Source organism: Tachysurus vachellii, chromosome 3, assembly GCF_030014155.1.
Source record: "Tachysurus vachellii isolate PV-2020 chromosome 3, HZAU_Pvac_v1, whole genome shotgun sequence".
In the NCBI taxonomy this organism is placed as follows: Eukaryota; Metazoa; Chordata; class Actinopteri; order Siluriformes; family Bagridae; genus Tachysurus; species Tachysurus vachellii.
Genome location: NC_083462.1, coordinates 17,053,862 through 17,074,625, shown reverse-complemented (window position 1 = coordinate 17,074,625; position 20,764 = coordinate 17,053,862). Strand labels below are relative to the sequence as shown.

At 39.5% G+C, this 20,764-nt stretch overlaps 2 protein-coding genes and 2 long non-coding RNA genes across 5 annotated transcripts in view; 2 read left to right on the top strand and 2 right to left on the bottom strand.

The window, feature by feature from the left end:
* itpk1a (inositol-tetrakisphosphate 1-kinase a) overlaps window positions 1-19,483 on the top strand; it is a 31,530-nt gene extending 12,047 nt beyond the window's left edge. For both annotated transcript variants that reach the window (XM_060866062.1, XM_060866063.1), the window contains 8 exons: window positions 6,682-6,807; window positions 7,009-7,126; window positions 11,767-11,865; window positions 13,785-13,825; window positions 14,824-14,989; window positions 15,393-15,460; window positions 15,698-15,860; window positions 17,481-19,483. In XM_060866062.1, the coding sequence (XP_060722045.1) occupies window positions 6,682-6,807; window positions 7,009-7,126; window positions 11,767-11,865; window positions 13,785-13,825; window positions 14,824-14,989; window positions 15,393-15,460; window positions 15,698-15,860; window positions 17,481-17,731 (1,032 nt within the window). In that variant the 3' untranslated portion in view covers window positions 17,732-19,483. The remainder of the gene's footprint in view (window positions 1-6,681; window positions 6,808-7,008; window positions 7,127-11,766; window positions 11,866-13,784; window positions 13,826-14,823; window positions 14,990-15,392; window positions 15,461-15,697; window positions 15,861-17,480) is intronic.
* On the bottom strand, window positions 8,570-9,305 carry LOC132843022 (uncharacterized). Its single transcript, XR_009648091.1, has 3 exons — window positions 9,262-9,305; window positions 8,904-9,127; window positions 8,570-8,795 (listed from the first exon to the last, which is right to left on the bottom strand). It is a non-coding gene; the product is annotated as an uncharacterized LOC132843022 (long non-coding RNA).
* Window positions 19,484-19,649: 166 nt separating the features above from the next.
* The window catches only part of LOC132843021 (uncharacterized), a 2,650-nt gene continuing 1,535 nt past the window's right edge, over window positions 19,650-20,764 (top strand). Inside the window, exons 1-2 of the long non-coding RNA XR_009648090.1 lie at window positions 19,650-19,788; window positions 19,883-20,764. The exon at window positions 19,883-20,764 is cut by the window's right edge and continues 1,535 nt beyond it. This is a non-coding gene — a long non-coding RNA (uncharacterized LOC132843021). The remainder of the gene's footprint in view (window positions 19,789-19,882) is intronic.
* Window positions 20,191-20,764, bottom strand: part of chga (chromogranin A) — a 10,559-nt gene continuing 9,985 nt past the window's right edge. The window contains exon 8 of the mRNA XM_060866064.1: window positions 20,191-20,643. Coding sequence (XP_060722047.1) covers window positions 20,560-20,643 — 84 coding nt within the window. The 3' untranslated portion in view covers window positions 20,191-20,559. The remainder of the gene's footprint in view (window positions 20,644-20,764) is intronic.

Below are 20,764 nucleotides of genomic sequence, written 5' to 3'. Positions count from 1 at the left end.
GATTTATTATTTATTTATTTATTTATTTATTTATTTGTTTGAGCGGCATGTGGACGAATTCTTTCTACGCACACACTATTTTATTTCTTGATAACAGACCGCTGCGAACTATAACACACCGTTGCCATGAAAAACAGCGTTGCCATGGACACACGGGATTCTAACCGTAGAGACGGAGCGCACTATTTTCTTTAGAGGAAGCAATACAATCGTTTTTAAATCAATAAACTCCTTTTTAAATCATCATTTTGTGTCAAATTATTGATTTATTTGGTAGGTAGCAATATAATAAGCAGGATCCGCTGCGCGGACCTGTAACTTGAGCAACAGCGCGAAGCCGCGAACTCGTGCTGAATATTTTAAAGGCGTAACAGCTGATGAAAAAGCAGAGACAATTGTAGACGAAAATGAAGAGAGATTTTATCTTAGTTTTTATTTTATACAAAACATTTTCGTCTCGTCTTTTTTCGTCAACAATAGATAATGCATGTTAATTTAGTCTTAGTCAGCGTTTTTGGACAGTGGTGCAGTCTTGTCATCGTCTCGTCTTAGTCATGAAAAAAAGGTTGTTGACGAACATATTTCGTCTCGTCTCGTCTGACGAAATTAACACTAGTCTGTTGTGTGTGTTTCTCATAAAAGTTGTCAGTGATTGATGTTGGTCAGCTGTGTGCTGGCTGAATATTTCCAGAAAATTCTTCTCTTCCTTTTTATATTTCACAAATTTGAATCACCCACTAAGGCTCGGCCCACAGACACCCCGCCCACAGACGCCCCGCCCAGAGAACGCCTGATATATTCAAGTTAAGATTTTTTATTTGTCACATACACAATTATATAGAGCATTATATAACTAGCAGTGAAATGTGAATCAGTTCCGCTCCATGGACAGTGCAATTATTAAAACATACAACACAGATTAAAAAACAGAGTGAAATAAAAGTAAACAGTAAAAATATAAGAATAAAATATAAAAGATGTATACTGTGTAATTAAATATAGAATGAAAAATAGTGTGCATGAAAGTAAACTGTAGTCATAAATATTGAGATACACAGGGATGTACAAAAGGCTATGTGCATATGTGCATTATAGTGTAGTCTTAAGTATTAAGATACACAGGAATGTGCAAGAGGCAAATGTGCAAACAGGTTGACACTTACAGTATTTCAATGTGAGGTAGTGAATGATGAATATCTCTTACTGATAAGTGAATATTAAATGGAGACATGAAGATGTTAAGAGGCTGGTTTTGAGTTTAGGAGCCTGATGGCCTGGGGGAAGAAACTCCTCCTAAGTCTCTCGGTTTTTGCCATCAGGCTACGGAAGCACTTACCAGATGGCAGCAAAGTGAAAAGATGGTTACTGGGGTGGATTGAGTCCTTGATGATTTTAACAGCTTCTGTATATTTGTCTGAATAAAAGCTTCAGCATCATAAAGGTGCCAAGCCCTGAAGGTCCAGAAGTTCCTTAGGTTCCTAAAGGAAAGAACAGAGTGATGTTCCTGTTCATTCTGCCCTTAAACTTCTCTGTCACAGAGAGCTAAAAATGTCTTTCTCACTAAATGGTAGCCCCGTGTGAAAGGATCTCTGTGCTTTAAATGATTGTTCTGTTTGTTATCATAACAAGAAAAATGGTTCAACGATTAAAGACTGAAACCTAAAAATGGCTCTTGAGGGAACAAAACATATTTCTTTCATGGTATCATTTATAAAAGCACTCAGGAAGTGTTCTTCTCCTTCAGTCCGGGACACAGTGCTGATTTGGAACAGCTCTGTAAACGACCACCTCGAACCTGATGACCTTAGATAACTCTTCCTCCTCCTCTTCCTCCATCCATAATCTTAATCTTTTCTGCCAAAAATCCTGGCTTTTTCTTCCAAAGAAATATCTGCATGCTCCAGAGAGTCGCTCCCTCAGGATCTGGCTCCAGGATTTACTCCAAACTTCCCTTTGACTTTTATTTTTAGTCATTTCAGCCCACACGGCTCTTGACGTCAGCATCGGCTTATTAGTTCTGTCAGAAATCACTATTTTTAAGGTTTTAAACTTAAAAAAACTTTATGTAACATCTGCGAACATCTGTAACATCTTGTCATAATTACGTTATTCATTAAAAATGTAAAAAAAAAAGCACTGAAGGAGAATTTTAGAATGTTTATAGATTTAAAAAAAATTAACATCACATTAAAACTTTAATAAAAAAATATAGCTGCAAGCAGCGATGGCAGGCCCTCGCACGTTTGTTTATCGCTATACGGTGCCTCCCAGAAAACAATGCACGGTGGGCAAGTGCATCAAGTGGGTAAATATCAGTGGACTATTTTATGTTGTTACTGACCCATTTGGGGACCGTAGGTAAATGAAACCCCACATTTTAGACAAACGGGGGCGCTAGTGAGCCACTTAAGAGACACACCTTTGTCTGACCTTTTTGTCCACACTTAACAGCCGACAAATGTGATGTATGTGTCAAATTTCAAGTTAATCTAAGCACGCCAAAAGCCTTAAATATGCCTGAAATAAAAGTAACCTTTGACACGATGCCATGGCAACAGTGTTTGAGATATCAAAAATCCGTTCGCAATTTTGCATCTCCAATATCTCTGCGTCAAGTCTGGTCTCAATTGCATGAATCCCCTAGGAGGAGTATTTAAAAGTTTACCGCATGCAGCTGTCAAAAAATCCACCTTTGTGACTGATACGCTATACCCGGGACTCACAATAAGCACATCGATGCGATCGGAATCCTTGGCCGAACATACACACCGCGTGTCATCCCAATAAGACATTTTTTGCTTTAGATATTAGACACTTCCTGTTTCTCTGAATTCACCATAAATTTGTCGCCTCGCCATGGCAGCACCGTTCGAGATATCAAAAATCCCTTCTCAATTTAGCAAGTGCAATGTCTCGGCATCATGTTCACCACGTTTGATGTCAATCGCATGAATTCCCTAGGAGGAGTATTTAAAAGTTCACCACATGCACTTATAAAACAATCCAAAATGGCCGACTTCCTGTTGGGCGGAGCTCATAGTTTAGAGCGCGAAAGTTGTTCGGGTCGATGAGATCTATATGCGTACCAACTCTCGTACATGTGCGTACATAATTGCCCGATCTGTGCACCAATGTTTGTTTTTGCATTACAGGGGGCGCTACAGAGCCCCCCTGCCACACCCGTATTCCAACCTTTGTCCAATCCTAGTGTCGCGCGACTCTGACATGTGTTCAAAATTTCAAGAGTTTTCGAGCATGTTAAGGGACCCCAATTGGCCAATGTGTGGGAAAAATAAATAAATAAATAAATAAAATATAGCTGCAAGCAGCGATGACGGGCCTTCGCACGTTTGTTCATCGCTATACGGTGCCTTCCAGAAAACAATGCACGGTGGGCAAGTGCATCAAGTGGGTAAATATCAGTGGACTATTTTATGTTGTTACTGACCCATTTGGGGACTGTAGGTAAATGAAACCCCACATTTTAGACAAATGGGGGCGCTAGTGAGCCACTTAAGAGACACACCTTTGTCTGACCTTTTTGTCCACACTTAACAGCCGACAAATGTGATGTATGTGTCAAATTTCAAGTTAATCTAAGCACACCAAAAGCCTTAAATATGCCTGAAAAAGAAAGTAAAGTTTGACGTTTTGCCATGTGAACAGCGTTCAAGATAGCAAAAATCCCTACGCAATTTATCATCTACAACGTCTAAACATCATGTTGACCACTTTTGGTGTCAATCGCATGAATCCTCTAGGAGGAGTATTTAAAAGTCCATTGCATGCAACTGTGAAAAATTCCACCTTTGTGACTGACACACTTCCTGGTGCCTGTTGGTGGCGCTATGTCCGAGATTCACAATAGGCACATAGATGCGATCGGAATCCTTGGCCGAACATACACACCACGTGTCTTCCCAATAAGACATTTTTTGCTTTAGATATTAGACACTTCCTGTTTCTCTGAATTCACCATAAATTTGTCGCCTCGCCATGGCAGCACCGTTCGAGATATCAAAAATCCCTTCGCAATTTAGCAAGTGCAATGTCTCGGCATCATGTTGACCACTTTTGGTGTGAATCGCATGAATTCCCTATGAGGAGTATATAAAAGTTCACCACATGCAACTGTTGTGACTGACACACTTCCTGGTGCCTGTTGGTGGCGCTATGTCCGAGATTCACAATAGGCACATAGATGCGATCGGAATCCTTGGCCGAACATACACACCACGTGTCTTCCCAATAAGACATTTTTTGCTTTAGATATTAGACACTTCCTGTTTCTCTGAATTCGCCATAACTTTGTCGCCTCGCCATGGCAGCACCGTTCGAGATATCAAAAATCCCTTCGCAATTTAGCAAGTGCAATGTCTCGGCATCATGTTCACAACGTTTGATGTCAATCGCATGAATTCCCTAGGAGGAGTATTTAAAAGTTCACCGCATGCACTTATAAAACAATCCAAAATGGCCGACTTCCTGTTGGGCGGAGCTCATAGTTTAGAGCGCGAAAGTTGTTCGGGTCGATGAGATCTATATGCTTACCAACTCTCGTACATGTGCGTACATATTTGCCCGATCTGTGCACCAATGTTTGTTTTTGCATTACAGGGGGCGCTACAGAGCCCCCCTGCCACGCCCGTATTCCAACCTTTGTCCAATCCTAGTGTCGCGCGACTCTGACATGTGTTCAAAATTTCAAGAGTTTTCGAGCATGTTAAGGGACCCCAATTGGCCAATGTGTGGGAAAAAATAAAAAAATAAAAATAAAAAATAAAAAAATAATACTCCCGAGGAAAAACAATAGGGCTTCGCACCATTCGGTGCTCAGGCCCTAATAATACTCCCGAGCAAAAACAATAGGGCTTCGCACCATTTGGTGCTCGGGCCCTAAATATATCGCAATATTTATCAGGATATCTCAGTAAAGTGTGTAGGTTCTCAGCTTTCTGAAAAGTTGCCAACTCTGACAACAAGAAAATACTCCCAATTTCCCAAAAGATAAAAGGAAATGTTTCTGGGTTCTCCAATAGGGACAAGAAAAGAACTGAGATTAAGATTAAAGAATGAAACAAACTTTTCTGACGTTTAACCTTTTTTTGTCTGCTAGAGGTGGGTATATTCATAGAAAATATTTTCATACGTCCGTCTCTATTCTGACGGTGGAACTGGACACCACTGTACTGGGTAAACTGGTTAATGTTGCTGTGTTTAACCGAGATATAGTTCATATTGTGTTTATTACAAACATTAGCAACAATGTCCAAAGTCCATGCCTCTGTTTAAAGAATACAGTAATAACCTTTAGACGTGTAAATAAGATTCCTGCAATAAATCATTAAAGGTCTAGATAAGACTGTACGCTCTGCATTAACACTGCATCTTCTCAACCATGCTCAGAAAATACAGAACACTTCTTATAAAGTTCTTCGGTTGTTCCTCTAGAACTGCCTATATAGTGTTACCCGCTCAGAAAAAGTACCAATAGAACCCTTTTACCAGGCTAAGAACCTTATTTATCCAGTTAACTCCCTTAAAACAGTTCAGATAAAAGATAAAATGTATTTACGGTTCTCAGTCTTCAGAAGAATATCATTATTCATTAGATATCACTGTAGGGTTCTACATAGAACCTTTAGGATTCATTAAGCAGGAACTCTATACTGGCTACCTGTGTAGGAGTATTAGAACTTTTATGTGTCCAATGAATCATTAAAGTACCCTGGAAGAACCTTTTTTCTAAAAGTGTACCAAATACAACGGTATTAAAATAAGTACTCAAGACATTCTAATTATTAAGAAGAAAATACTTAGCGATAATTAGTAGCTTGTACTGCACACTTACACGATTCATTCTAAATGTTCTTCAAGAGTTCTGTAATAGTTCATTAGATAATTATGGGCCATATACTTCCAAAGAGAGGTTCTTCTGTTAACCAGTTCTGATCCTGATCTAATCCTTTGTTAACCCTTAATTATCCAATGGAATCTTAAAGGAACCTTGAATAAATATTTTTTGCACCAGGTACCAAGAATCTAACTGGTAAATGCTACACACTCAGTTATTACACAATCCCTTAAAACACACTGGGTCCTTTAAAGGTTCTTTAGATAATTAAGTGTTGTTAAACATCTAAAAGGGATTCTGATAGAAAACTCATTGGCTGTATGATTCTATGTTAAACCTTTAAGGGTTCCATGAGTGAAGAATGGAAGAACCTTATAGAACCTTCACACCAGTCATTTCTGTAAAGTTCTGCATAGAACATTTAAGGTTCTCCAGAAGAAAAGAATGAAAAATAATTTGACTTTTTACCACAATATATAGATACATACTTTAAAAACATACAAAAAGGGTTCTTTGAGGGTTTATTGAATAAGTTATGGCTCTTAGCCTCCTACAATTTGTACAGCACATTTTAAACCATGGAGCCACTTTACAGGAATTCAGCTGGAGATAAGCAAAACCCCACTTTGAACCCTTTCTGATAGGGAAACTGTAATTTAGGGTTCCTCCAGAGACACGGCTGAAGAACCCTTAATAACGCACATAGCAGTTAGAAGGAAAGTTCTGTGTGTAATGTATTGTTCCTGGTTTGTCTTGAGTCTGAGCCTGAACAGTAGTATAAATATAATAATTTCAATCCTAATAAATCTTGACCTGTGGTTTTGTAGCTGGATCTGAGCAGGCCGATGGAGGATCAGGGCCCGCTCGATGCCATCATCCACAAACTGACGGACCACATCGTGGAAGCTGATCAGAATGTGATCAAGGCTCAGAGACTGATCCAGAGCGTGCAGGTGGAACCACATCTTCATCACTTTTATAAACTGCTTTAAACATTTTGATTCAAAAAGGTCTTGGTAGACTTTTATTTCCTCGTAGTTATTATCTGTAGATCTTTATAACTGACCGCTCCTTTGTGTACAGTTTGGGAGTCGTGTGGGATTAGTTATTAAATGTAGAGTTCGTTATGTACGTGTTCTTCATGTTCCTGTCAGGAATACATCGATGCTCACCCTGAGACCGTCATCCTGGATCCACTTTCTGGGATCCGCACGCTGCTCGACCGCTTTAGGTCCTACGCACTGATACACAGAATGGAGGAGTGTCTGGAGGGTCAGTACACACTGTACACACACACACAAACATGCACAAGCTGATGGTCCAGATGAAAGTAAGGGATTATTAACTTTTTAAATCATCCTTGCTGTAAAATCTCCATCCTTCACGTAACATCTACAAACATACATAACATCTATATGTCTCTTATTAATTAAGAGCGAATTATTCTTGATTTCTTAACATCAATAACCACTGAAAGATGTCCGGAGTTACTACTACGAATACTAATAATCACTTTAAAGTAAACACTGTATAATAAAACTGTTAAAGCCGTGTGAATGGTGAGGATTTCAATAAGGAAAAATGTGGTTACCTAACATTTAAGGAAGAAGTCCCTAGTGTCAGAAGTAAAACTTTGTTTTCTGACATCTTCAGCAGGACAGAGTTCACGCAAGTTCCTTTGAATTCTCAGTAACATGACAAAGAAAGAAATAATAGACTGGCAGGTGAGGGAGAGCAAGAACTTCCCACTTATGTTTGCTATCTTTAAATGTAACTATAAATGGATAAAAAGTATGACATGAATAATTGGTAATATTGCTGTGTACAGTAAGAAGAATAAAAGAATAAAACTCTTCAGGATGTGATGTTGTTAAGAATTATTCAGCTTTGGATCTCTGCTTCATCACATAAAAAGAGAGGACTGAGTACTGGGCCTTGAGGACCATCTCCAGCTATAGGAGCAGGAGAGATAGCAGTGAAAGGACGTCTGTTGTCGAGCTGGGATTTAACCAGACGCAAAAAGTAGCTGAAAGACGGGAAAGGTGTGCGTCATGATTTATTTTATCAAGCGTTTGTGTGAGATCAAGTAAGAAGAGAGAGTTCAAGATGATGTAATTTACGGCAGATAGTCTCCTACCCCGAATCCTGCGTCTATATTTAAGGATGAGTAACTGATGAGATATTAAGACAGAATTGAGCATGCATGTAAATAAAGCTGGCTTTGGCTACAGAAAGCAGCGTTTGCCAGCCCTGCTTAAAAAACAGCATTGCTGGTCCAGCATAAGGTATGTTTTGCATGCTGGGACCAGCTTGGGATGGTGGTATGCTAGTCCAGCATTAGGTGCTGATTGCTGGTGTGCTGGCCGAACAGCCTGGGATGGTGGTATGCTGGTCCAGTATTAGGTGCTGGTTTCTGGTGTGCTGGCCGACCAGCCTTGGATGCTGGTGTGCTGGCCGACCAGCCTGGGATCCTGGTGTGTGGGCCGAACAGCCTGGGATGCTGGTGTGCTGATACACACACACATATATATACACACATATACACACATATACGCACACACACACACACACACACACACACACACACACACACACACAATATATATATATATATATATATATATATATATATATATATATATATACATATATACATATATACATATATATATATATATATAATGTGTGTGTGTATGTATGTATAAGTTTGTTTAAAATATTTATTGGACAATGACATTTGCCATCACACTATAATATACACACGTGCACAAATAACGTTACACAATATAACCTTTACAACACACATTTTTGGTCTTAGCTTCCGCTCTCTCTTTTACCGAGGTACAAGTAGTATGTGGTGTCAATGACCATGTTTTTTTAAGAGGTGCTACCCGGAGTCGTTTGCCTTTAGACAAATCCTGCTCTATGTCTTCTTTATTCTCTGAAAAATTATAGAAACAAAATAAGAAACAAAACTATATATCACTCATTTGTTTATATTGTGCAGTGAACGAGTTACGATAAAACAGCTACTGCTTAAGTTACATACCTTTAAGCATCAGTATTTGTGCCCTGAAGTCTTGCTTCCATCGTATCCAATACACCTGAGTTTGGTCAAACATGTCATAGTTAAAGTCCTTAATTTCGCTAGTTGATGCAACTGCCGTGCAGCCGTCATCCAGGTACCTCACGTATGCCAACATTCTGATTCCCAGTGATCAGCAGATTCGTCATGTAGAAGCGGAAGCTTTTTATTTACCCCAAAACAAAATCCTAATTACGGTGGCAAAAACAAGATGATCTGGAACATGTGCACTTATGCTAATTTCGATAAACACTGTAAGGTATATAATGTAGTCGAAAACATTGCGAGATTTATTTTAGGAAAGTGCAGGAACTACATTTACCTTCGTGAACATAGTTGCTTTAAAGGTTGCATAGCAATGCTGATGTTGGGTAATATCTCTTCACATTACCGCTTTACTAAAAAAACAAACAAACAACTTATCTTTCTTAATTGAGACAAATTGATTATATATATATTTCAAAAACCATCATTCTGTATGATTTATATGCTGCTTCCCTCATGGAGCCCGGGAAGTCAACATTTGTTGGTATTACTATATTTAATTTGTGGAGACACTTTAATCCCTAACGAAGGATTTTTAAATGTTTTTATTCTTTGTTATTCAAAGCTTTTTGAGCTTTGTTATTTCAGTTCTTTATTCAAAAGAGGGAGCAAAAGAAATAACACCCTTATAATTAAATACAGGGGCGATTCTAGAATTTTCATTTTAGGGGTGCTCAGCCCCCAGGGTAGGGTTGTACAGTATACTACAAACCTTATTGCAATCCACTATTCCATTGTATTCCCTGTATTTCACTGTAAAAAAAATGAAAAATTTAGATGTGACCAGTTACTAGAAAATTTTGAGTTGTGAATGTATTTTTTTTTTTTACAATGAAGACTTTTTTGTTGGAAGAAAAAACAACTATCACACTGTGATAAGGGCTGAAGTTGAACGCAGCAAAGACGCATTGGATGAGAAACCGAACTGTGTATTGGTCCAGTAAACTGCAATTACAAGAACTGCACCGATGCAGATGTCATATCATAGCAATCCATCAATAAAAGCACACACACCTTATACTCTCTGATGTTCGCTCAGCTCGCCGTCCCTGCGGATTGAAAAACGCGCTGAATCCACGCAGACTCAGTTCAGGGGAGGAGCCGAAACATGACGCAGCTTGTCGCCGCTTCAAATGCGTTTTAAAGGGGACTGAAGCGATAATTAATCAAAAGAATTTTTAAGGGGGCTGGGCAGAAGCTAAAGCCCCCCTAAAAAGGGCCTAGTGACGCCCCTGATTAAATATATTCCAATATATTGTGTTTTAATCTTATAATAATGTGTTACATAGAAACATACACAAGCAAAAATAAAGCTTGTTCCCATAAAGTTCATACCAGCAAGATCATACTGGTTAACCAGCTACACCAGCCCCGTTTTGCTTGATAACACCATGCTGGCCACCCATCTATACCAGCACTATAGCAGCACTATACCAGCACTGACCAGCATTATACCAGCACTATACCAGCATGAACCAGTAAAAACCAGCCTGGACCAGCATGGAATTCATGCTGGTTTATGCTGGATTTTTCAGCAGGGGGGCGTGTGTGTGTGTTTGTGTGTGTGTGTGTGTGTGTGTGTGTCAGATGTGAGCTGAGGTTAACAGCCTTGGCTCCGGTGTGTAATAGAGCAGAGAGCTGTGTTTAGAATTCCACGCCTCTGACGCTCTCTCACCAGGCAACCGCTTCCACAGTTATTAGCGTAGGAAACAACACAGAACACGATAACACTACAGTCCCCCCTGTATCACTTCACATCATCTGCACTTAACGCTGAGTTCAGGTCATCTTCGCATCTCAAACTCGGGATAGATTTAAAAAAAATATACACCCACATTGACTAAAACCACTTTCTGTCAGGAGATGATTCATCTCTTAGAGTTTGTTTGCCTCTCCGAGATTTAATGAGTTTATATATAAACTGCTGCGGAACAGATTGAAGACGAAACGCTACACGCGCTACATGCTGTTTACCACTAAAGCAGTGAGTTAACATAGCAACAGGAGCAATATCGTCTTTTGGAATGTTCACCATCGACAGTGCAACACCAAGCTAATTCTAATGCTAGTGCTCGGGACACTGAAGATGAAAAGCTGTTTTAGGAAATGAATCAACAGCTTCTGAGATTCCAGAGAATCCAGAATAAAGCAGTGAGTGAGGAAACAACCAAAAGTCTTCAGGACACGATCAGGGACACGCCCCCGTCTGACAGACTGTCCCCGCCCTAATCTACACCTTCAGTTTTAATTCTAATTCTATATTACAAAGTTGCATTCGTGCAACTTTCCAGGTTCCCACGCGTCCTGGAAAACCTGTAAATCCTGGAAAATTAATGACCAAAGTTTCAGTCCTGGAAAACACATGGAAAATGAGAGAAAACATAAATTGTCCTGGAAAATTATTTTCAAATGTTCTTGATCATTTAAAGAACAGTTTACAACTGGTCAAAACAATTAACGTTAGTAACAGAAAGCGCTCTGTTCAGGGATGCTGAATTTTGACGGGTTTTTTGTTATGCTGTTTAATCTCGCTGTGACGGATGACGCTGTCTTGTGTTGGCGGTTTCAGGTGCTAGGAATGGTTTAAGTGCTCGAACATTGTTTTAAAGACTTCTGGAGAGAAGAACATATTACTTTAGGCCATGAATCTGTGATCCTTGTCTTTTTTTTGCTAAATTTGAAATGTCCTGGAAAAGTCCTGGAAAATGATCTCTGAAAAAGAGTGGGAACCCATGTTAAATAGGCTAACCTTGTGCTAATTTGCTAATCTGTGTTGATGTAGATGAGCGGATCTGTTCTCCTCCGTTCCTCGTGCTCAGCAGTGGGTGCGGCCCTGACATGTTGGAGCAGCTCCACAAAAGAGACATCACCTTCCCCTTTAGTACGTACACATTCATAACGTCTTATTACCCTGTTCATTAGACTCCATTCAGTACGTACAATTTCATATCTACTTCATAAAGTCTTATTATATTATAGTCCTATTATATTCATTACCTTCCCCTTTATATGAACTTCATAACATCTCATTACTCTATTCATCCCTTTCCCTTCAGTACATACATAATGTTGGCCCCTTCCTGATTTTTTTTTTTTTTTTGCATATTTGTCACACTTTAATGTTTCAGATCATCAAACAAATTTGAATATTAGTCAAAAATAACAAGTAAACACATGCAGTTTTTAAATGAAGGTTTTTATTATTAAGGGGAAACAAAATCCAAACCCACATGGCCCTGTGTGAAAAAGTATTTGCCCCTAAACCTAATAACTGGTTGGGCCTCTCTTAGCAGCAACAACTGCAATCAAGCGTTAGTGATAACTTGCAGTGAGTCTGTTACAGCGCTGTGGAGGAATTTTGGTCCCCTTGTCTTTACAGAGTTGTTGTAATTCAAATTGTTCAAAAAATTGTTGTTTTTAAGGTCCTGCCACAGCATCTCAATAGCATTCAGGTGACTCGGCCACTCCAAAGTCTTCATTTTGTTTTTCTTCAGACATTCAGAGGTGGACTTGCTGGTGTGTTTTGGCTCATTGTCCTGCTGCAGAACCCAAGTTCACATCAGCTTGAGGTCACAAACAGATGGCCACATTTTTGTCCTTCAGGATTTTTTGGTAGACAGCAGAATTCATGGTTCCATTTATCACAGCAAGTCTTCCAGGCCCTGAAGAAGCAAAACAGCCCCAGACCATCACACTACCACCACCATATTTTACTGTTGGTATGATGTTCTTTTTCTGACATGCAGTGTTACTTTTACACCAGATGTAATGGGACACACACCTTCCAAAATGTTCAGCTTTTGTCTCATCAGTCCACAGAGTATTTTCCCAAAAGTCATTGGGATCATCAAGATGTTTTCTGGCAAATCTGAGATGAGCTTTATGTTCTTTTTGCTCAGCAGTGGTTTTAGTCTTGGACCTCTGCCATGCAGGCCATTTTTGCCCAGTCTCTTTCTTATGGTGGAGTCATGAACACTGACCTTAACTGAGGCAAGTGAGGCTTGCAGTTCTTTGGATGTTGTTGTGGGGTGTTTTGTGACATCTTGGATGAGTCGTCGCTGCTCTTGGGGCAATTGTGGTCGGCCAGTCACTCCTGGGAAGGTTCACCACTGTTCCATGTTTTCACCATTTGTGTATAACGGCTCTCACTGTGGTTCACTGGAGTCCTAAAGTTTTAGAAATGACTTTATAACCTTTTCCAGACTGATAGATTTCAATTATTTTCTTTCTCATTTGTTCCTGAATGTCTTTGGATCTCGACATGATGTGTAGCTTTTGAAGATCTTTTGGTCTACGTCACTTTGTCAGTCAGGTCTTATTTAAGTGATTTCTTGATAGTGAACAGGTGTGGCAGTAATCAGGCCTGGGTGTGGCTAGAGAAATTAAACTCAGGTGTGATAAACTACAGTTATCTGGTGTTATGTTTTCAGGTGTTATGTTTTAACAGGGGGCAAACACATTTTCACACAGGGCCATGTGGGTTTGGATTTTGTTTTTCCATAATAATAAAAACCTTCATTTAAAAACTGCATGTTGTGTTTACTTGTGTTATCTTTGACTAATATTTAAATTTGTTTAATGATCTGAAACATAAAAGTGTGACAAACATGCAAAAAATAACAAATCAGGAAGGGGGCCAACACTTTTTCATACCACGATAGATAGATAGATAGATAGATAGATAGATAGATAGATAGATAGATAGATAGATAGATAGATAGACGTGTTTATAACAGTGATGCTGTGTGTAATACTCTACACTAACACTCTACATTGTGGTTTTCATGTTTCCTGTTACAGTGTGTAAGACTCAGGTAGCGCACGGTGTGAACTCTCATGAGGTAAGCGTGTGTGTGTGCGTGTGTGTGTGTGTGTGTGTGTGTGTGCTGTTATTACACTCCTCGTTAATGATCTAACTTGTCTTATGTATTTGAGCACATGCCCATTTTGTCTCATGACCGTGTGATGCTCCTCCTCCTCGCCTCGGCTATCTGTGACACTGCCACAGGTCATTTACACAACAGAGCGAAAGTTTGTACGCCCCATCTATCTGCCCCTGCTGTCTAACCGAACACCAAAACTTTATGTTCATAAACTGATGTAACTGAACCCCATTATAACATACAGGATGAATATTAGCAATTCTTAATATTTACAGACACTGAGTCTCTGAGTCAGAATTGCTCCTGGCAAAAAAAAATAAGAAGCACAGATTAATTAAATATAGTGCAATAAATTAAGAAATTAACAAAAGTAAAAAGACTGTTCAATGTCAGGGTGCACAAACTTGTGCACACAAGGGTTTGTGTGTTTGTGTGTTCCCTAGTTTTTTATTTACCTCTAGATCTCTCATAGCTTTTCTGTCCTGCAGTCATAATGAACATGGAATCACTAAAGAGTCAGTAATGAATCATTAATGAAGAAATAATGAATCAATAAAGAATTGATTGTGCCTTTGACTCGTAGAATAATTGTCTTGACTGTGTGGGATGTTTCACATGAATAAGTTACTTCTGAGTAGTAGAATGAATCCAGGTGAGCTGATGGTCAGGTGTGTTTATGAGTGTACTGTATACACACACACACACACACACACACACAGAGGAATTATTGGCTTTATAAACTCACTGAACTCATAGCGTAGCCTCGTTATCTCAGTGCTGTAAAACAAACCTGACCACACCTCGTACAGATACTGTGTGTGTTTGTGTGTGTGTGTGTGTGTGTGTGTGTGTGTGTGTGTGTTTGTGTGTGTGTGCGTTCGTTACCTGAGCACATTCACTTAGTTAATGAGTACCTTCAGGGGGTCATCTGTTGTGTGTGTTTGTGTGTCCTGTAGATGGCCATAATCTTCAGTGAGGAAGACTTGAAGGATATCTCACCCCCCTGCGTGCTCCAGAGCTTCATAAACCACAACGCTATGCTCTACAAGGTGTTTGTGGTGGGTGAGGCATACAGAGTGGTGCAGAGACCTTCCATTAGGAACTTCCCGTCTGGACCTACAGGTTAGACCACTTCCTGTTACACCTTAAAGGTGTGCTCACCTCTTTTGCTTTTTTTCTAGCTTTTGTCCCTGTGATGATGAGACAGTCAAAAGAAAAGGATTAATATAAATATCAATGCTAGTCGGTTTATTTGTGGTTAGAGGTTAAAGGAGACAGACATGTACAATTGCTGTGTCTCAAGGTGTTTCATGTTCCACATGCCAAAGGTAATCAAACAGTTTTTCTTTAATTATAGAATATCTGAGTAAACTCCACCCCCTGCTAGTTGCTGGCCAATCACATTTATTTGAGCAGTGTGACGTCATAATGCTCATGTTTATTTATGTTTAAAGGCGTTGTTAATTATATTTCCTTCATTACATATATATGATGTGTGATTATAATAAGTGTGTGTGTGTCACAGACAGAAGAGCAATATCGTTTAACAGTCATCATGTGTCCAAACCAGAGTCATCATCAGACCTCACCTCTGTGAGTCAATTTTATCATCTCAGCTTTCTGTTAACATGGGTGTGCTACACAGTCCTCCTCTGATCTTTCTCTTTCTTTCTTTCTTTCTTTCTTTCTTTCCTCCATGTTCTCTTTATGTTTTCTGTGTGTTCTGACTCTCTGCTCCTTCATATTCCCTCTATTCCCCCCTCTGTATCCCCCCCAAGTTCTCTCTCTGTTCATGTTTCCATGTCACTTGTTTCCTTGTGTCTTCATTAGAGGGAGGACGTGGAGGGTCAGTGCAGGGCACCTAGTGATGATGTCATCCAGAAAATTTCCAGATGTTTAAGACAGATTCTCGGGGTGTCACTGTTTGGAATTGACATCATCATCAACAACCAGTCAGGACAACACGCTGTTATTGATATCAACGCCTTTCCAGGTGGGAAAAGAGTACAATTAAAGTTTAAAGCAAAACAAAACTAAAGTGTTCACAAGTAGCCCTGCACAGAAAATATTAATTCATCTGGGAATCAAATGGTTCACTGAATGTGAGAGAACAGAATCATGGTCATGGCTTAAAGATGCACTTAAGGAGTCACTGAGACTCAATGAGTCATTTACTAATCTATAAATGACAACAATTTGTCTTAATCTTTCAAGACTTTTTTTTAAATATTTGAATGTCAGTCATGATCAAAAGATTCACTGAGTCAAACACTGATATATGATCAAGAGAGTGAATCACAGGATCAAAAGATTCACTGAGTCAAACACTGATATATGAACAAGAGCGTGAATCACAGGATCAAATGATTCACTGAATCCGACACTGATATATGAACAAGAGAGTGAATCACAGGATCAAATGATTCACTGAGTCAAACACTGATATATGAACAAGAGAGTGAATCACAAGATCAAATGTTTCACTGAGTCAGACACTAATATATGCATCTGTTTGATAATCATTAAGTTACTAAAATAGTTGTATTGCTTTGGCCTCCACATCTGAAGCTCATCAGCTGCAGCGAAAAGAAAAAATAAGGATTCACACCTTAGCACCTGATTCACTTACCTTAGTGACCGTTCAAAAGGAAACGAATCATTAGCATACGACTCATCTGAAAGATTCGGATTATCTGTTCCGTCCCGGTGCAGTTCTACCTATGGACCACACGGGGTCAGTATGGAGTAAAATAAAGCTGGCTTCATTCTTCATGTTTCAGCTACAAATGATGTCATGATGTGATGTTTATCTGTTTATTTCACAACTTCCTGTAGAAGAGTTTAATCATTTTTTATTTTACAGTAAACAAGTATACAGTCAGGACAAATAATTTCAGCTCCTTGTTTTGCATCCTGGACTTTTAAAAACTATTAAAAATAAGCAATAAATATTCATGACTTGTTTAGCAGTAAATATTTATATATATGTTCAGTATTAACATATAAGTTAAATGTGTAAGAATTTAATACTTGATGTGTGAAGCATCAGGCAGTAAAATCTGGCAGTAAATTACTGTAAAAACGTAAATATTGTCTCTTTATTGTTGTGTATATTTGTTTATATATTTTCTTATTAAATAACAGTTCCTGCAGAATAAAGATTCTGGAGTAAAGATTCAGAGCATCTGCAGCTACACAGTTATATTTATCAGCGAGTGTGTTTGTGAGTCATGATACAGGGGACATGCTGTTGCTGTAGTGATGTGTGTGTGTGTGTGTGTGTGTGTGTGTGTGTGTGTGTGTGTGTGTTCTCTCAGGTGGTTTTATCGCAGTAGTGAGTCAACACCTCCCTCGTCTCATTACAAAACCTAGGGAAGACGTTAAAACTGTTACTTCTTTCATCTGTAATCAATAGGAAAAGATTAAAAATATAAAGAGACACATGGTTGGCGTTCACCCCTGTGTACAAGACTGCAGTGTTCTAGCTAGGTTTTATCCTCCCCTGGTCAGGTGGGCAGAGCTCTACTTAAAGTATGTGATGTCACATGACCCCGTGTATGAATGTGAATTAGTACACATGTCATAATGATAAATATTTGATACGTTCCACCAGGTTATGAAGGAGTCCCGACGTTCTTCGATGACCTGCTGACTCACCTGACCAGCGTCCTGCAGGGCCACGCCCCCAATCGAGCCAACAGAGTGAGCCAGCTGCCCTGTGGCATGCTGGGAAACGAGAGCGTTGCCTTGATGATGGACAGCGAGGTGATGAAGAAGGGTCTGAACTGCTGCAACGCTGAACTGGGTTCCACCTACCACCAACACCGGCGCTCTCGTCTCACAGCACACACGCCCTCACAGTGACCCTGTTTGACCACTTCCTGCTCAATTGCATCACTTCCTGTCAGGCCTCTGTATGCGTAATGACCGAAGATGTGCTGATATTTGTGCAAAGATCGAAGAGGAAAAGAACAAATCAATATCTGAACTAAACCAAGTGATTTAACTACTCTGCTTTTTCAGGAACTGGACTTTACTGACCATAACGTGCCTTACACATGCAGGAGAAATCGTTTTTTAAGAGAAAGAGGTGGAGAAAAAAAACAAGGGAATTGCACAAGTTTAGACAAAGCAGCTTCTTGAGGAGCAAACAGCTCTGTTTCTATTCATAACTTCATACCTCTTTACTCAAAGTGCTAGCTGATGGGTCAACAACAACAACAACAACAACAACAACAGATAAGCTCATAGGAAAGCACTCGCTGTAACCATGACAACACTCCCACTAGTACAGGCTAGTGCAGACTAGCATCCTGGCTAGGACAGGCTAACATTATTAATATTTGTAAATATTAGGTGTAATCTTCATGGTATCGTTGTCATCCTCATCTTCATCGCTCAGTGTCTCTGTACATCATTTAAATAAACACAAATTAAATATTCATCACTCCCACTAGAGTGAGAAACCTTTACAGCTGCTAAGATAATTTAATTTATCTGTGTTTTAACGCAACTGAACATGAACCAAACCTCAGATTAAGCAATCGCAAAAGTATGACTTTTCTGGGTCACACCAGGATCACCACCTCACTGCCTCGACCATCAGAGTCACCAGCTTTGAGCGAGACGTTTTTACACGTCGACTGTTTCTCCGTTTAACCACTCGATCCATGACACATGCGCTGACCCCCGAGACGAGCGCCGCTAGCATTATTTAGCTACGATTGTATCTTCGATGCTAGCTGATTCATTCTTTCAGATAAAAGTTTTCAGATACCAAAGAAAATAAAAAACTAGAGCTGTGCTAACCACTAGCTGTGATTAGCTAGAACTGATTAGTATGAATGTGAATTAGTGGCTAGCTGACGATTTAGGACAGAACTGAATGAAGGAGGTGTAGAAAAACTCTCCAGTTGATTTATATGTCTTTAAGTGAAGATTTTTCCTGGACAGTCTGATGATTTTTATGAAAGTCATAAGTTCATAAGTATTGGGACAGTGTCATTATTTCTGTGCTCTTGCTCCTGTACACCACCACAGTGGATTTGACATGAAACAATTTAGATGAGACTGAAGTCGAGAACTTCAGCTTTAATGTACATACCATACTGAGCCACTCTTTCGTTTCTTCACGTTTCTTCACTCAGTTCCCAGACACACGGCTGGGATTTGATCCAGCAGCCTCTTCAACCGTTACTCTACTGATCCTTCCTGGGCTCGGGAAAGAGTTTCATCCAAGATGAGGAGAGACTCTGTAAATAAATGATTATATAACCCTCAATAGTTCATTTTTCTTTTTTGTAAATCCCTAGAATTAAAGCTGAAAGTCTCCACTTCAATCCCATTGAGGTCTTCATGTCAGCGCCATTGTGGTTGTGTGTGTGTGTGTGATCAGAACCATCACTCCCACTCTACCTGTGTTCTTTTAGAGCTAAAAATGTAAATATGAAAATAAGGAGATTTTCACTGAGAATTAAACACTGGTATATTTTGTGTGTGTGTGTTATATTTGTATATACTGTACACACAGTATTTGTGTATATGTTGTTGTTGCCACATTTCAATGACATGTAATGGAAGGAAACGGGTGCAGAGAATAAACTCTAGTTAAACAACTGTGTTGTGCCAGTGTCCTGTCCTTGTCCTGTCAGTGTCCTGTCCTTTTATTCTTCATATTTTATAGTTTCTATTTTAGTCACACCAGCAGAGGGCGCCCTACCCTGACTTTTGATCATTTCCTGTTTGCACATGACCTTGTGCGCCGCACTTCCGTCATGTTCACAGTGTGTTTTGTCGTCTGACTCTATCTACCGAGCCGTTTTTGTTCGCTGTCGTTCAGCTACGTCCTGGTTTTCACCTGATATGAGGCACAGAGGCTCTATTCACTTCCTGATTGGGTGTCTGTTGCTAAGCGACCAGCCGTAAGATTCTAACAGCGCTGACACGTTTGGTGTTTGCTTAAGAGCTTCAAAGTTTCTTAACCCTGCTTCTAAATTACACGTGTGAAACTTTCAGGTCCAACAGAAAGCTCCTGGTTGATCTTTTGCTGCTCTGGTGATCCTGCTGTGGAGACACTTTACTCTCCGTATGCTTTATTATCCATGAATCTGCTCCTGACATTCTGACCTGTTCTTTATCACTGTGGCTCATCATCTGGTTGCTGATTTGTGGTCTCTACGTCATTAAACGTCTTCACTCTTGAGTCCTGGTTGTTACAACATCCTTTATTCATTCTCTCTTTTCTGTCTTTTTTTCATTTCGTGCTCAATTTTTGTTTTGTTTTTTTCACATCACACACAGCAATCAACAGTCGCATGACTCACTCAGAACTCGCTCAATCTTTATTTGTCTAAAATAAACCCCAGCTGAAATTCCACTTCAATTCTATTCAAATAAAAATATTATTGCATTTTTAAAAGAACACGTAATCCTCCTCTTTACTGATTATTAATTATTATTCTTAATTATTATGATTTTTATTATAATTCTTCTTCTTCTTCTTGTTAATCTTGTGATGTTCTAATGTGCCGTGTTCTTCAGTAAGCGAGCAAGACAGAGATGAAGCTGAAGCAGGATCATGTCCTGAACGTGTGTTTATGCTGCAGAGCACGGTGTGTGTGTGTGTGTCTATGTGTGCGTGTCTGTGTGTGTGTGTGTGCATCAGGTTCCTCTGGAGGTGAACCTAGTGTGTTTCAGCCGTGTCGCAGCTTGTGGAGTTTCTGAGCCATGTTCTCCAACTCGTTCTCCATCACAGCCAAACTCTCCATCTCAGCGTCCTGCAGCACAACACAAGAACATCAAAACGTTCCTCAAGGGTTCTTTTGATAAACAATAAAGCGAGAACTGTAATGTCTTTCTCAAATTAAAATTTTCTTTCTGTTATTCAATGCTTCTATT